We start from the raw sequence: 14,690 nt of genomic DNA on the forward strand, positions 1-14,690 counted from the left end.
CTCTCTGGCTTCCTCTCTGGCATTCATCGTTGTGTGTACCGTTTCCCTCCCATCTCGGCAGCCTGCGCTTTGGAGAGGCGTAGCTCGACATGAAAAGGACTTCCGGTCAGTCCTGGATAAGAGCATAACTCAAGATTGAACTCTTTTCGCCCGTGTTGGGCCGCAAAGATTAATCGACGTCAAAGTCCCAACCGGGCATGCAAAGACGTAGCACGCACTTCCCAGGCCTCAGCCGGCACAACCCCCCCCTTGCGCAGCACATCACAGACTGGACACCTGGCGTTGTACGGTTATACCAAGCACGAAGTCGGTGCCAACCCCACTGACATGACATTGCATTACCTCGCCCCCTCCCCAGATAATAGCGTATAATTGTCTGAAGCGACTTCATCGCGACTCAATAGTGATGAGCAGACATGCCATGTGCTGGCAAACGCCCCCGTTGTCGTCATCCCGGGATGCGCCTGCCAATAGATGATGTCCAACAAGTCCCGGGACGCATCACAATTGACACAACAAACAAATGTGTGGTGGTTATATTATAATTATCACAAGTGACATCAACTCTCTCGTCTTATTATCGCCAGTCCCCCATTTTGGTCTAACTACACACATGTCCTCCAAGTATTTACAAGAATGCAACCGATGAGAGACACAACCACCCATCTTTACAAGCTCAGACGACCGAGGTGGTCGGCGCGGGGGTGATGACGCTGCCATCGGTGACCGTGACACTGGAACTCTCGGTAGCAACAGCCGAGGCCGAGGCAGAGAAAGTAGCCGTGGCCGAGCCGGTAGAGCAGATGCAGCCGGTCCCGCCGATGCTGGTGATGGGCGGGCCGTTGGCGCAGGTGGGCTCCGACCACCAGGACTCGATGGTCGAGGTCGGGGTGTCGACCTTGCGGAGGTTCTGGGCCTTTACGAGGACGGGGATGGCCTGGCCCGTGCCGAGGCGGAAGGCGCGGTGGCCCAGGACCTGGAGGTGCTTGGAGATGGCGCCGCTGTGGGCGGTGATGGAGATCCAGGTGGCGTCGTCGTGGGCAAAGACGTCGTCGAGGACGGCCTTTGTGCGCTTGACCTGCGCCTCGTCCGTCTCGGCCTCGTAGCCGCGCCACAGCTCGTCGAGCTCGGTGAAGCCGTCCTCGAACAGGAAGTTGGGCACCTGCTCGTGGATCCAGGTCTTGTTGTTGCGCTCGTCGCACGTCCGCATCGAGATGCCCTCGCGGAAGAACTCCTTGATCACGGGGACAAAGGGGCGGTCCGCGGGGAGCCGGAGCCCCGCGAAGCTGAGCTGCGCCGTCTGCCAGCAGCGCCGCAGCGGGCTGCTGTAGTACGACTGCGGCGCCGGCATCTTGACCGCGTCCGACAGCTGTCTGGTCCAGAAATCAAACGCCTTGGTGGTCTGGTCAATGCCGGCCTGGGTCAGGGCGGCGTCGCGCCAGGTGACGGTGCCGTTGCCATCGAGGGGACCCCAGTAACACTGCAGAACGTTTGCGTGAGCGGGTCGATCAGACTGGTGCCAGAGACAGCTCACGAGTTTGCTTGCTTGCTTACATTCCAGGCGGGAGTGCCAAAGGCGCTCTCGGCCGCGTTGTGGTAACCCTCGCCGTGACGTCCGAACAAGAGGACTGTAGGTCTCGGCAGCTGCTGTTAGCTCGTTGCTCAGGCCCTCTATCAAAATCCGGGTGGAGGCCCTCGACGTACCCTTGTACTGGGTGTTCTTGTCAGCGGCTTGGTTAAGCGAGTTGACATAGTACTCGAAGCGTTCCCACAGAGTCCGGGCACCAGTAGGGTCAAACTCGGCATCCGTGGGGTACGACTGGTTGATCAGGCCGTAGTTGGTGGTTGTCTGCCGGAATGTCAGTTGGGAACCATTGCTGTAGGTGTACACACTCCAGAGAACGAATGGCAACTCACGTAGTCAAAGCCGCTGGGATTTGTGCTGGGGTCGTCCTGCAGGAAGAAGCCGGTGACGGTGGTGTAGTTGAGGAGGGCCTCGTGGCCATGGCAGGTGGTTCTCTGCCTGTCAGACCACTTGCCAGCCCTGCCCCAGGGCCAGGCCATGCAGGCCGATGCCAGCGAGAGCACAACGAGACCACTCTTGGACAGCATCGCGGCGGGTATGCTAGGAACTGCAAATGGGGGGTATTAACGAGTGTGGTATACTGGCTGCTGTGAGCGATAGAGAGGATGGCCTGGCAGCTCCTGCATCGAGAGCATGCGACTGTGCCGGGGACACGAGTAGCTATTTATGCCAGCAAGCAGAGATGACGCCCAGGATGCCCAGACTTGCATGACGAGGTGCTCCAACGCTGCGAGCCTGGGCAAGGCCAGGGTGGTCGGCCAAATCGGCGGACCTGCATGTGAATAGTCCCGCATGGCAGTAATACACCATCACTTGCCTTGGTGTACATGGAAGACAATGCGGACGGCCCAGGCGCGATTGTGGAGGGGCCCTGGTCCGGGGCCCGGCGCCGGCAGCCCACGTGCAGCCAATCGCCGGGCCGGGAGTGACAACGTGGCGGCCAGGCACCCCCCTGTGCCCACGGAGCCGCTCACGACAGCCGATCCGTCGAGCCGCTCGATTTCATCTCATCTCTTGCTCGCTCACCGAACTCCGTGGGAACCCTTGCAAATAGTCTGCCTGCGTCCGTCCCGAGGCGTCGGATCCCTGGGAGCCGCAGTCAACGACCCTTTTCCCCTGCATTAGCATGTTGCGCTTGCTTGACATGGACCATCGCCCATTTCATCTATTCGGCCGTGGCGTACGCTGGCTTCAGTCCACCTCCGGTTGGCACGGCTTCCCAAACTCTTCCCGGGAGCCTGCCGTCTTCGGATGTTGCATCCGTGGCACACTCGACACGTGGGTCCCATGTTGCATCTGCCAGGTCATAGAGTCGGACTCCTTTCGTGGCCACTGTCATCGTCAATTGCTAGCTGTGATCATGCCAAAACGGGCATGGCCCACTTGAAGCCATTGCTCAGTTAATTTTCGACATGGCTAGCTCAAGGACGTGTCTAGGAAGCCGCAATCAAACCTGCAACAAGTATACGCGTCATATCAGTAAAAACAGTCTTAAACAAGTGGGTGGAGATGCTGGCCGGCTTACCCTTGTTCCCCGACAATGGCCTTTGTGTACTTTTCTAGCTCCTCGAGCTGCTCAACACAACCTGTCAGGCTCTCATTGTACGAGTAGCTGTAGATCTGCGACCATTTCCGGCTCTCGGCCTTCTCCTCCTTCTCAACCTCTTCGTCAGCATCTATGCGGTCCTGTAGCTCGCTGCTCTTCTGTAAAAGCTGCGCCCGCGCGGCTGCTGCGCTAGGTAGGTATTTCTGCGGACAAGACGGCGTCAGCACACTGTGGACACAGAATATTCATGGTCTCATGCAACATACCGGCATCTTCCGATTCGCTCGGAGCGCCCCTGACAAAACATAGAGGTTTGTGAGAATGGCTGCAATGGCGTCTCTGCGGTATGGCAGCAGCTCTGCGGCAGCTTCCGCGTTATCTCGTATGAATTTTGGGTGGTAGAATAGAGAAGCCTGTCTGAGAGCAACAACGTGCTCAAAGAAGCGCTCCGAAGCATCGATGAGACCAGAGTATGGGAGCGGGTCAAAGGGCGACCGAAGTCGGATCTCATGTCGTGTCAAGCCCTGGGCAATCGTCAGCGGTTGGGATGTGATTTACAACGTGAAGGCATCGCACGCAACTACTTACGAGGAGTTGGCGCAAACGAACAAACCCTTCACGAAGTCGGCCTTCAAGTTGCTCTGAAGCATCTATGTCCTCTTGAGTCGGTTCCCTCCCTGCTTCGTAGTAGACGTACTTTGAGACGATACCTGAAAGAACATCCATGAGTTTCCACCCTGATCAAGTGTTTGGGAAAACCAGCCTTACTTCGGTAAACAATGCTCGAGTAGAAGAGCATTAATGAAATTCCTTTTCGAAGGTCGTGTCGGGCAACAAAAGGCCACAAAATCCAGTTCACGAGTATCGAGGCCACTACGCCGACGACCATGGCAGCGCCGCGGATTGCCGCAATGGAAATGTGTGATGTGTCCTCGGGTGCCGTATTTAGCGTCAAGGAAATTGTCGTGAATGCCAAGCAGCCGACCAGGCCAGACCTCTATGCGCGCCTGGATATCAGACAACGCCACACGAGAAACCAGGGAGGCACTTACCGGATGAGAGCTTTGTGTATATCGATATAGCATCGGAGGCATATATATAAGGCAGAACACAGCCATGACATAAGGACTGCCGTTTCCCGCCGCAAATGCTAGGCCTGCCCAAACTGCTCCGAGGACAGCACAGAACGATCGCATCATCAGATCCTGAATATTGCCCCCAGTTCTAATGATTGTCAGTGACAATGAAGGCGTTTGACTGGCAATGGTGCTTACCGTGATCCCATGATCAACCACGCCATGACTACGGCCCACCATGCCTCATATGTATTCCACCAGTCACTATCTTTCGTAAGCCAGGCAGGAACTGACAACAGCGTCGTGACAGCTGCCGTCTTCAAGCCGAACCTTGTCTCGAAGCCCTGCAGGCGGTGCAGGGCCTTCCAAACACCATATCGGATCTTGGTTCGCTTGGTAGGGCTATCGTCCTCTAGTTCGTCCGCTGTCATTGTTGCATGCGCTTCATCGCGGGAGCCCTTGGAAGCATAGTTGGTGCGGGGGAGTGGCTGAAAGTTCCGCGATTTGATCTTTTGGATGAGCTCCGCGATCTCATTGAAGCTCCTGAAATATGCTCCCGCTGTTACACCGCCTCGATCATGTCGGACTTGTGCGTTGTTTCGAAATAGACTTCTGGCAGCGGGATAAGACGGCCAGTGAAAGCGAGGATATCTCGGCTTTCGTTGCTGCATATTGTTGACCTTGACTAGCAGTGCCTCAATGGCAGAAGCTGTCTGATGCACCGGGCGACAAAAGGCAAAAAGCTTGACAAGTTCCGGCAGCTGGCCATAAGACGCAGGGAGGCGCTCGCTAGCCAGCACAGTGTCTTGACAGCGCGAAAACTCAATGATCCCCTTTCTCAAGGTGACGAGAGCGCCTGCCACATCATTTGAAACATCGTGTGCTGGACCTAGATATTGACGAAGGCCGCTCATGTCCATGAGAACAGCGTCACAACTCTTCAATGCTTCCCTCATGGCTCCTAGAAGCGTTTCGGTAGGATTTGCAAGATAACTGGCGACAAACTTCATCAACTCGAGCTCTTCGTTCTGCTCGACTGAAGCTGGTTCCAGATTCACGCTGACGACGAACTCGTCCAGAATCGGCCTGCCTCCAATCTCTGCTGAGCGGCCAAGGCCCTCATAAAGCCGAGTCTCGTTTTGGAGGCTGAGCTGTGAGCGGAGCACGTTCTGAATAAGATTCCGTAGGTCGAACACGTCCTTGGGGTCAAAATACGTGATGGAGATATCCAGGATGAGATCTCGGTAGGCTTGCGACAAGTTGACAAACGTTGATGCTAACCTGCGGCGCATCCTGCGGTGGTCGCTTCCTGCAACGACTAGTCCATCCTGCCAGAGACATCAGCAATGTTCACACGCTTCTTCACCACGGAGCGGACTCACCAGCATGACTTCAAAGGCTTGATGTAGTGCCACTGCAAGAGGGCGTGCGCCAGCATCAGGAGACACCACAACGCACACACACAAGGCAATGGCTTGGCCAAGGGCCCAAGGAATGGCGAAGTCCAGAAGCTTCGCCCATGACACTTCGTTGGCTGAGACATCGGCCAAGCATGTATAGGCAATGGCTATCCCGGCACAAATGATGCCTTGGTATGTGCGTATGTAGTAGGTCCGGATGAAGCCAATGACAAAGATATATAGGAACAAAAACGTTGCCAGGACGCCTCCGTAGCCGTCACGAGCCTTGGTAGTGGATGTTGATATCCATAAACCCAGGGCGCCCCATCCCAGGCCTGTAGCTGTGCCAATGATGGTTTGGACAGCTCCGTCGACCTGTGCACCGACTACCCGTCCAGGATGGCCAAGAATGGTAGACACAGCCGTGATGTAGTAGTGATTGCCGAGAACACCCCTGACGCTTGGAACGAGACACAAAATGTAGGCGAAGTAGAATGCCGCGAACGATTTAAGTAACTTGATGCCAGCCCGAGTGGTGGTGACACGGCGAACGACGCCCCTGATTTCACGCCACTGCTTGGGAAGAAAGCCGCTGAGCGACAACGGATCCCTCTTCCGGAATGCGAAGGGCAATGTTGCCTGTGCTTGCTTCAAAATCTCCGCTGGTTCAACACTATTCGGCACGCTGAAGATAGCGTCGAAGAAGCTATCACGCATCTCGATGAGGCCGTACGTGTCATCCTCATTCGTAGGCTCACTGCCAATCAGAGGAGCTTGCCTACGAGCTTCGGGCTCGGATGGTGCCAAGGGTTCCGAATGTGTTGCGAAGACTCTGTCCAGCGAGCTGACAGACGGCGTCCGGCGTCGTTGCGTGCCAGCGGACGTTTTGCGTTTGACCAAATTCGACAATCCTTCTCGTGCCGTTGGGGGGCGGTCCATCTTGTGTGATAGGCCCCGCCTGCGCGATACCGAGTCAAGGAGGTGCCGCAAACACGAGACCTTGATCCAACGCGACAGCCTGGTTGTCTTGTGAAAGAGGACATGGAAGACCTATATCTTCATGGTCCTTGGCGGGCGGCACCTGATGGATCATGTCGATTATGAAGTTTTATGCCGCCCGTTACGATGGGTGGCCTACCCATTGAAGCCGTGTTGCCGTGGGAATCTAGGTCGAGCTGAGAGGCGAAGGTGCGTGAGGTTGCGCGTCGCTCATGCGATTCAGGCTGGCTGGGGAGCTTTGGCGTCCTTAATTAGTGCATGATTCAGGCATGATCGAGACCCACCCTTATGGGGAGTACACGCCGTTATAAGTCCCAAGGGCAGCAGGCAAAGCCGTGTATTGATTGTCTTTGTCCTGGGCTGCACGGTCCTGATTGTGAAAGCAGCATGTCATCAAGCATGTCTCGCCTTTTCCGACGCCCAGGGCCGGTGAAAAGACGGAATCCGTGGCGTCATAGCTCAACGTCACTGGTTGCGCACAAGCATGAATGTCAGGGGGGAATGGTGCCGCAGGACAAGATGACCTCCGCGCTTCAACATCAAACAAAGTCAGTGCCGGACAGGGGTGGCTGGTGGTGGTGGTCGCCGCCGTGGTGTGGTGGCCTGCGTGCCTCGGGCGTCCCGATGCATTGGGCGCCAACCTCACCTCACCTGGGCAGATGGGAGCTGGAGCTCCCTCATCGAGCTGTGCAGGTTGTTGTCAAATTACCCCGCCGGCCCGCCTCACACACTGGGCCATGGTGGGGCTGTCACTGCTGCCCGCGCCGGCGCATTGTCTTGCCCGTGTGCTTCCCGTCTCCCGCAAGTCACAAAAACCTCGAGCCTCCAGACTGGCAAGCCTTGCGTCCTTCCCCGTCCACCTTTGTCAACAGAGTCACATTTCGTCCCAGCGACACAGCACCGCAAACATGGCCCAAAGTATGTTCCCCTGCGCACGAGTGCTTCCCCGCGAGCTGCAGTTCCCACCACGCTCAACCGCAAACCCTGCCCACCACCCAAGACCTTGTCGCTTTAAGTACTGGAATTGTAACTGACAACCTTGCCCGATCTTAGACTTCGAGGAGGTCGCGAGTGAGTCTGCCCCGGGCCGGTCGACAGCTCGACAGAGCGCTTCATCTGGCCGTCGCAGATGACGCCACCAAGTCCGACACCCGAATCGACCGAACTGACTCCTCCTCTTCTCCCTAGAGCAATTCGTCGAATACTACTACAACCAGTTCGACAGCGACCGGACTGGGCTCAGCGCCCTCTACGTATGCGATCCCTCGAAAGACGGATACAGGAACCGGGAAGATCCTTGCTGACGTAGCTCGCAGCGCGATGGATCGATGCTCACTTTCGAGTCTTCGGCCAGCTTCGGTGTCGCCACCATTGTCGAGAAGCTTGTTGTATGTGGATCGCCTACCACCAATATTTCTCTAGAATCTCGAAGCTGATGGGACTTCCTACAGAGCCTCCCCTTCCAGAAGGTGAAGCACCAGGTTTCTACGCTCGACGCTCAGCCTAGCGTCAGCGGTGGTGTCCTGGTCCTCGTTACCGGTCAACTCTTGGTAGGTCGCGTTCAAAGAAGAGTCGCTGATACTCCACAACGAAGTGTGCCGGGCTGACCCTCGGTGTCTCCTGATTAGGTCGACGAGGAGCAGCGCCCCATGAACTACACTCAGACCTTCCAGCTGATGCCCGACGGAGGCTCCTTCTACGTCCTCAACGACCTCTTCAAGCTCGTCTACGGCTAAGTGCGACAAGAGAGTATGCTGCGCGCGGAGGCTGCGAAGCGCATCGTCTCAGCACGCATGTGACAGCGCTGTCGGCCAGCGCTACGGTCCAATGCAGGAGGCAATCATCGTCGTCAGATAGCGCAATCAAGTCTGTTGTCCTGGTCAGTGTCGGACAAAACATATGGCAATCTTTGCCACAGCAGTGATCAGCACAGCGTACTGTCTGCTGCTTGCGTGCAGTACTTTGCGGAAGTGTTCCCATACCCGACGCGTGAGTTGAGGTTGGGATTTGGAAGTGTGCAGAATAGTGTCCTGTTTCTTGCCAAGGACAATGGTATTGGCTACAACTGTCATGTCACCTCAACAACAAAGCTATCGATTGCTTGGTGCCGACCCCTGCTCCTGCACAGCCCATGCCGCGTCAGAGCTCTCGTAATCTCGATATCCTTGGGCCGCATTTCCGGTTCCTGCCTACGCCATGTACAGATGCACGCAGAAGGCACCAGCTTAAGCGTGGCACGTCTGGGACTCTTCCATATTCAGTGAGTGTGGTTGGTGTTTATTTGGGTGCCTGGAGAGCCTCAGCTTCGCAAGCTATTAAAGTCAAGGACAGCCCAGTCTTACTACGGAAGACGATTGTGTCATCCATGCCCAGCGCTGCGCCACCAAGCGTTCATTCATCAAAGGACAAGCCGGCCACAACCTTGAACCGAAGCTCTGTAAGTGGAAACGCGCAGCAAACATGCCTGACTGAGCCTTCCTGAGCGGACGAGAAGTACAGTGTACCCGGCGGAGTCTGGTGCCTGTGCTGCTTGAAGGCAGTAGCAGAGACCTGTCGCAATCCTGCCCCGACCCGACCCCTGGCAGGAACGCTGGGGCTGGCAGGAGGCAGGCGGCGTTGCTGGGGAACAGGTGCGGCGGCTGGTGTCTCCAACAAAGGGCTCCCAGGGCCGGCCCCCCCACCCAAGCTCTCTGCACAACTGGCCATCTGTACAGAACTGACCTGACACGGCAAGCAGCACCAGCCCGGACCCTCTCCACGCACTTGCGCACGTCCTAGTCGGACCCCAGAGCTGACTGCCCCAACGTCGTCCCCATCGCAGCCAGCATCACTGTCGCAGCTCTTCCCGAACCCTACTCTGGACACTCTTCTCCTGCCTGCTCTCGAATCTCCAACCCTCTACCCGCACCATCTCGACGTCTCTGCCGCCATCTCAAAGCCCGCGCATCAGTCCGCTCCCCGCCAATCACCCGGCGATCCATAGCTCTCGCTGCCAGCTCCGGAGCTTACGCACTCCACCACATCTCCCATCGCACCGTCGACCGTCAATTCCCGAAAGCTCAAGGCACAAAGTCGCACCACCGGCACAATGGGTCTCAAGGACGAGTTCGCCACGAGAAACTTCAGTACGTCCTTCCCAGCATCTAGCAGTCCCCTCTGTACTATCGTACCTAGCTAACGCCGCATCGAACGATAGGCATCTATGCTCAATGGTAAGCAGCCTACAATCGAGATCATCCTCAAAGTCAGCACGCGCCTCCACGCAGACCAACGGGCCCAAAGCTCGCCATGTGGCGCAGCGTGCGCAACACCCCAAGGCGCTCGACGCACCGTCCCTCGTGCGGAGGATGTCTGCCGGCCGATCGACTGGGACACAGCGAACGACGATCGTGGCACGCTTGACAGAGACATTGAGCTGACATACAACTAGGTGCGGAATTCTCTGCATGATCCTGTGCTTTGCCCTAGGCATTGCCAACTTGATCACCATCACTCTCCTCCTGATTGCTTTTAGCATCATCTGCTTGTAAGTGCTTCCGAACCCCGGCGTCTGTTGCGGCGCAGGACCCTGACATTCGCGCTAGGATTTCGTCATTTTTCATTCTCTTCCTTGAGGTGCCCCTTCTGCTCCGTATCTGCCCGACATCGGCCTCCTTCGACAATGTTGTCCGCAAGATCACCACCAACTACATGCGCGCCGCAGCGTATCTTGTCATGGCCCTTGTCCAGTGGCTCAGCTTGCTCGTTGCCAGGTCGAGCTTGATTGCTGCTGCTGTCTTCCTCACCATTACCTCCGTCCTTTACCTCTTGGCGGGTATCAAGGGCCAGGCCTTTGTTGGCAGCAAGACTCTTGGTGGCCAGGGTGTCGCCCAGATGATTGTGTAAGCCGACTACGACAAGCGCAAACAACTACGAACCAATCGGAGGTGCGAACTTCCTGGCCGGGGTGGCCGGGTTTGGCCGACATGGGAAGAACCCAGCTGGGAAGCGATGGGACTTCAGGCAGACTGGAAACGAAGTTGATGATGTGTGGAAACCAAAATATCCTCCCTGGCAAACTTGCTTTGAGCAGGGGCGCATAGTACGGTCCCCTGACCTGTCTGGAGTACGGCGTCGAGCTTTGAGAATTAGAAGTGGAGGGCAAGTGAGAGGGTTGCTTTTGGACTCCTGTACAATGGTGTTCGTACCTTGCATGTACTTCTCACGATGAAAATGGGTCTTGGTTTTTCGTTTTAAGAATGGCTTTGCTCATGTGGTTATGGCCATGTTGTCGACATCTGTGAATGTCATTGTTGCGCTTCTTCCAGCCGGGATGAGGCTTCTGTGATCTGAGCCCCGCGAGGGTTCGACCGTCCTGGTGGTGATACAAGTCAAGGGGAGCACATGCCAGGAGTGCTTTTACTTGCGATCACCACTCCCACCATTCCCAAGCTTACAACAAGACGCATAGGATTTGAGGTGCGTCCCGTAGTCTCGGCTTGCTATCACAGGTCCGGTCTCTTCGGAGATAATGAAGACCAGAATCTTGGTGGGCTGCCCCTGGGCTTTTAATGTGGTAGTCCGACAAGTACTGTTCGCAGCTCGCGGACATGCAGATCTTGTTTTTTCCTCCCCGAGAACAGTCTTCCACTATTTCACCACTGTTACTCCCGTCTCACACCCGGAGAATTTATAGTCTGCCGTCAAACGGGTGTGGTGGACATTTAGAAACAACTTCAGTGTTGTCAAATTAGTCGAGTTGGGTCAACAATTGATCCTCGTATCAGACGTTGTTGTGTACAGCGGGACAGGACTCGAGCTTGGAGACAACATACTGGGCATGAGCAAGTCGGAAGCGTCGACTGACCGACTTGCCAACTGGCCGACAGGGGGATTGATGATAGCATGACAGAGGAATTTGCTATCCGCGCTGAAAGGTTTCCATGATTGTCCATGTCTGGAGATGCCGAAGAAACCATGGCTACTTGTCGTGAAACATTTTTCATTGGTCTCAGTGTGGCATGGAAGACTTTTACCACGAGCCCGGTTCCAACTCGGTTTGTGCCATGGGTTCTAGTTGAACTCATACACCGGGATTAGCTGGCCTACCACGAAACTTGCATGAGGTAAATAATTCGAAACCGCCCGAGAGTGCTTTGGCCTCATCTCATCTCATCTTCATCTGAGTAGTTACAAACAAACGAGTGTTGTCCATGTAGCTAGCTCGTGGATCAGGATGTTTGCGAGGTTGGACTACATGCGTTGGGACCGCAAATCTGGGGTTGTGATCAGCTGATCTGCTGATCTGCCATCGCGACATTCCCTCACTGCCAGTGCCCAACCTGTCACTCCAAGTTTCTGGTCTCGTAGGCATGGGCTTTGCAGATTGGTAGCAGTCGTGACTGACAGGCTGGGCATGTCGACGACGTGGACTTGAAGCCTCGAGATCTAGCAGGTATAGGACTTTAGCATCCATCTCATTTCACCCTCGCCCTCGCACAGCACTCTTGACGCTGGAACTATGGGGACCGAAGATGAGGACTTGAATATAAGTAGCCGCCGCAGAGGACCTGCTGGGCTGAGTAAGTGAGAAGATGAACTCCATTGGTAGGCAAGTCAATCACGAAAGAACATGTAGTTCATAGGCAGGCCGATCGGTCGTAGCTTTAGTTGTGCCATCCGCAAGATAGTAGCAAAGATGAAACAGTCACCTGCCGTGATACGAAAAGGAGCACACAGGGGGTCACGTCACGATTCAAGGACCAGCGGAGACTTGTCTCCAGAAGATGGGTTCTAGTCCGATCCTGACGTCCGCTGGTCGCAATCTCGCACATTCCACCCCCCAATCCCTGCGCGCTCGGTAGCGGCCGCCGCGCGGGGGAATCCGGGGGGTAGGGCCTTGCTGATCCGGGGAAAGGTGTTCTCCTCTTCTGAACTAGCACCTCGAGATCTCCGACTGATTCATCGCAGGTAATCCGGCCCAGTACGAGACGCTAGCAGCCAAGATCGTTGCTCTGTTTTTTTTGTTGTTTTTTGTTGTTTTTTGGGATGCTTACGCCTGCTTCTCTGTTCGATGAACAAGAGCTGTGTCTTGTGTGAATGAAGGCTCCAAAGGCAAATGCCGGTTCAAAGCCATTTATTACAGGCTTATGCAACATGAGCCCGCATCTTTGGGCTCAAAATGCCCTTCGAGGGTTGACTACAGTGGGTGTTACCACTTACGTAACGATTGACCAGTTGAAGATGCTGTCTTACAAGCGTAGGGAAGCTTCATCTCGCTTTTTGACCTTTCCTGTCGTTACTAGATTAGGCTAGTTGCAGATGTCGTCAACATCGTTAGAACATCACGGCCTGTCGTGCTCAGCCACGCCCAGCATGGACATTACAAACTATTCACGATACGTAATCACGATATGTCAGACACTTTGGTGGATTTGCCATCTCGATGCTGTTGTGCCTTTCTCCGTGGGGGTAGTCGTGCAATGGACTGGACAAGGAATGCCTGAATAGTTGTAGTCGGATGCCATCCCAAAGGGACAAACCCCCCCCCATAATGTTGTCATCGCGCGGCAGCCTCCCACTGGCAACCGTCATGGTGGGTGGGATGCGTTCATGGAGTGGGTCACGCTCCCCACCCGCCAGTGCAGTGCAGTTTCCTGTTCCACGAGAATCAACGAAGCCTCGCCGGCTCGCAAGACCTTGATGAGTTAGGTTTGCTGAACGCTCATGGGAAGCGCTGCCCCTCTATTACAGTGAGAACATCTGTCCCAGGTCAGGGCTGGCATTTGGAGGCGTATGGGCGACGCGGCGTAGCGAAGCAGCGCGTCTCCTGCTGAGCGCTAAAGAAAAGTCAGCATTCTCGTGCCACGGTGCGAAGCTCAAGATGGGATCGCTGAGCGCCACAGGTCTGGAACCCTGAGACCTCTAGCCACTCTAGAGCAAATCGTTTGGGTTGGGTCGTGGCTAGTCCACTTGTCACGGAATCGTCCAAGTATCGAGCGCGTTTCCAGGATGAGCGCTTTCGGAGTTTCTAATCTTGGGCCGTTTCAAGAGCTGTCCCAAGCTTGAATCGTTTCGGATGGCCGTGTTCGAGAAATCATGGTGAGACGAATTGGCAGCACCATTGAGCGTCACCGTCAGCGTCATTGGTGGGGAGAGACGGAAAACACGATGGGACCGCTGGGCTACCAAGGGCACAGTAAGCAACCGGCCCACGCTCACAGTGCAACACGGTCTGGGGCTTACCGTACAGTGGTTGCGAAGCCGCGCGCTGCTATTGCATCAGCTCTCGCCATGTCGTTGGCGAGGCTCATTGAGGGGTGTGGGGCAGTCTCCAAATATGCAGGAGAATCTGCAATACGTGCTCGACAATGGGCGAATGGATGCTGCCCAGACAGAGACTGGCTGTTGCGACACCCGTCTTCTCCGCCAGCCGACATGAGCCCCTGCCAGGCCCGTTGTTGCGGTGAAAGCTGTACCAGGACGCGCGGAAACCCGTCTCTGAAGCCGGGCCTGGTAATCTCATGAGCAGTGGGTTCTGGTCCATCAGGTGACTGCCAAATTTGGCTGCAGGCTTGTCTCCATGTTTTCATGGGGTATAGCCTGCTGGCGGTGGGGTCGGCTGACTGTCGAAGTTTTACGCCATGCCAGCCATCGAGCGCAGTTTTGTCATCTGTGTTGACTTCTTTGGACGCCAATGGCCAGCGAGTGGCCAGGCCAGGTGATATTGGAGATGCATCTTCCCCCACAAGTTTGCAGAGGCGCTCGGAATCGCCATGTCAGCATTGATACAATTTCGGGGGCGAGAATCGCGTTTCCCATTGTAAGATGAATACAATGCTGCCAGCGTTTACTGCGCATTTCTGCTCCGATCTGGACTCAGCTTTTGCTAGCTTGGACCTGCTCAAAGGGGCCAAGGCCGGACTCGCGATAAGCTCGACTGGTTTTCATTGTGGATGTCTGGCCAGAGTTCGCACACCGCCCCAGCTGTATTGCATGCTCTCATCCAGCCCGTATAAGTACCTAGGTACGTACTTTTGTTGTACCTTGCAGCACGGAACCGGTCGTCAAAAACATTCCAAGGTTGGCCCAGACGAACTTTGGAA

General features: G+C 55.7%; 5 protein-coding genes across 5 annotated transcripts; 3 read left to right on the forward strand and 2 right to left on the reverse strand.

Annotated features, from left to right (window-relative positions):
• Nucleotides 1-577: 577 nt before the first annotated feature.
• On the reverse strand, nucleotides 578-2,244 carry B0I36DRAFT_27829 (phosphoglycerate mutase family protein). Its single transcript, XM_046151438.1, has 4 exons — nucleotides 1,918-2,244; nucleotides 1,705-1,849; nucleotides 1,555-1,628; nucleotides 578-1,480 (listed from the first exon to the last, which is right to left on the reverse strand). The coding sequence occupies exons 1-4, from the start codon at nucleotides 2,110-2,112 to the stop codon at nucleotides 677-679; spliced, it is 1,218 nt and encodes a 405-aa protein (XP_046007215.1). The 5' UTR covers nucleotides 2,113-2,244; the 3' UTR covers nucleotides 578-676.
• Nucleotides 2,245-3,001: 757 nt separating this feature from the next.
• On the reverse strand, nucleotides 3,002-6,546 carry B0I36DRAFT_367474 (uncharacterized protein; the record flags this gene model as incomplete). Its single annotated transcript, XM_046159473.1, has 8 exons — nucleotides 3,002-3,038; nucleotides 3,111-3,334; nucleotides 3,398-3,655; nucleotides 3,720-3,841; nucleotides 3,900-4,128; nucleotides 4,184-4,355; nucleotides 4,406-5,535; nucleotides 5,590-6,546. The coding sequence occupies 8 exons, from the start codon at nucleotides 6,544-6,546 to the stop codon at nucleotides 3,002-3,004; spliced, it is 3,129 nt and encodes a 1,042-aa protein (XP_046007216.1).
• Nucleotides 6,547-7,514: 968 nt separating this feature from the next.
• On the forward strand, nucleotides 7,515-8,342 carry B0I36DRAFT_367475 (nuclear transport factor 2 domain-containing protein; the record flags this gene model as incomplete). Its single annotated transcript, XM_046159474.1, has 6 exons — nucleotides 7,515-7,524; nucleotides 7,660-7,677; nucleotides 7,795-7,859; nucleotides 7,923-7,994; nucleotides 8,058-8,156; nucleotides 8,235-8,342. 6 exons carry the CDS (start codon nucleotides 7,515-7,517, stop codon nucleotides 8,340-8,342), a joined length of 372 nt encoding a protein of 123 aa, XP_046007217.1.
• A 105-nt stretch (nucleotides 8,343-8,447) lies between these two features.
• Nucleotides 8,448-9,678, forward strand: B0I36DRAFT_27908 (uncharacterized protein). Its single transcript, XM_046151450.1, has 2 exons — nucleotides 8,448-9,043; nucleotides 9,344-9,678. The coding sequence occupies exons 1-2, from the start codon at nucleotides 8,738-8,740 to the stop codon at nucleotides 9,587-9,589; spliced, it is 552 nt and encodes a 183-aa protein (XP_046007218.1). The 5' UTR covers nucleotides 8,448-8,737; the 3' UTR covers nucleotides 9,590-9,678.
• A 362-nt stretch (nucleotides 9,679-10,040) lies between these two features.
• B0I36DRAFT_252459 (TVP18/Calcium channel flower) lies at nucleotides 10,041-10,491 on the forward strand (the record flags this gene model as incomplete). Its single annotated transcript, XM_046150686.1, has 2 exons — nucleotides 10,041-10,132; nucleotides 10,191-10,491. Coding segments are annotated over 2 exons (393 nt in total), but the record flags the coding sequence as incomplete, so codon positions are not given.
• Nucleotides 10,492-14,690: the final 4,199 nt, after the last annotated feature.

Source organism: Microdochium trichocladiopsis (assembly GCF_020744255.1).
Source record: "Microdochium trichocladiopsis strain MPI-CAGE-CH-0230 chromosome Unknown B0I36scaffold_10, whole genome shotgun sequence".
In the NCBI taxonomy this organism is placed as follows: Eukaryota; Fungi; Ascomycota; class Sordariomycetes; order Xylariales; family Microdochiaceae; genus Microdochium; species Microdochium trichocladiopsis.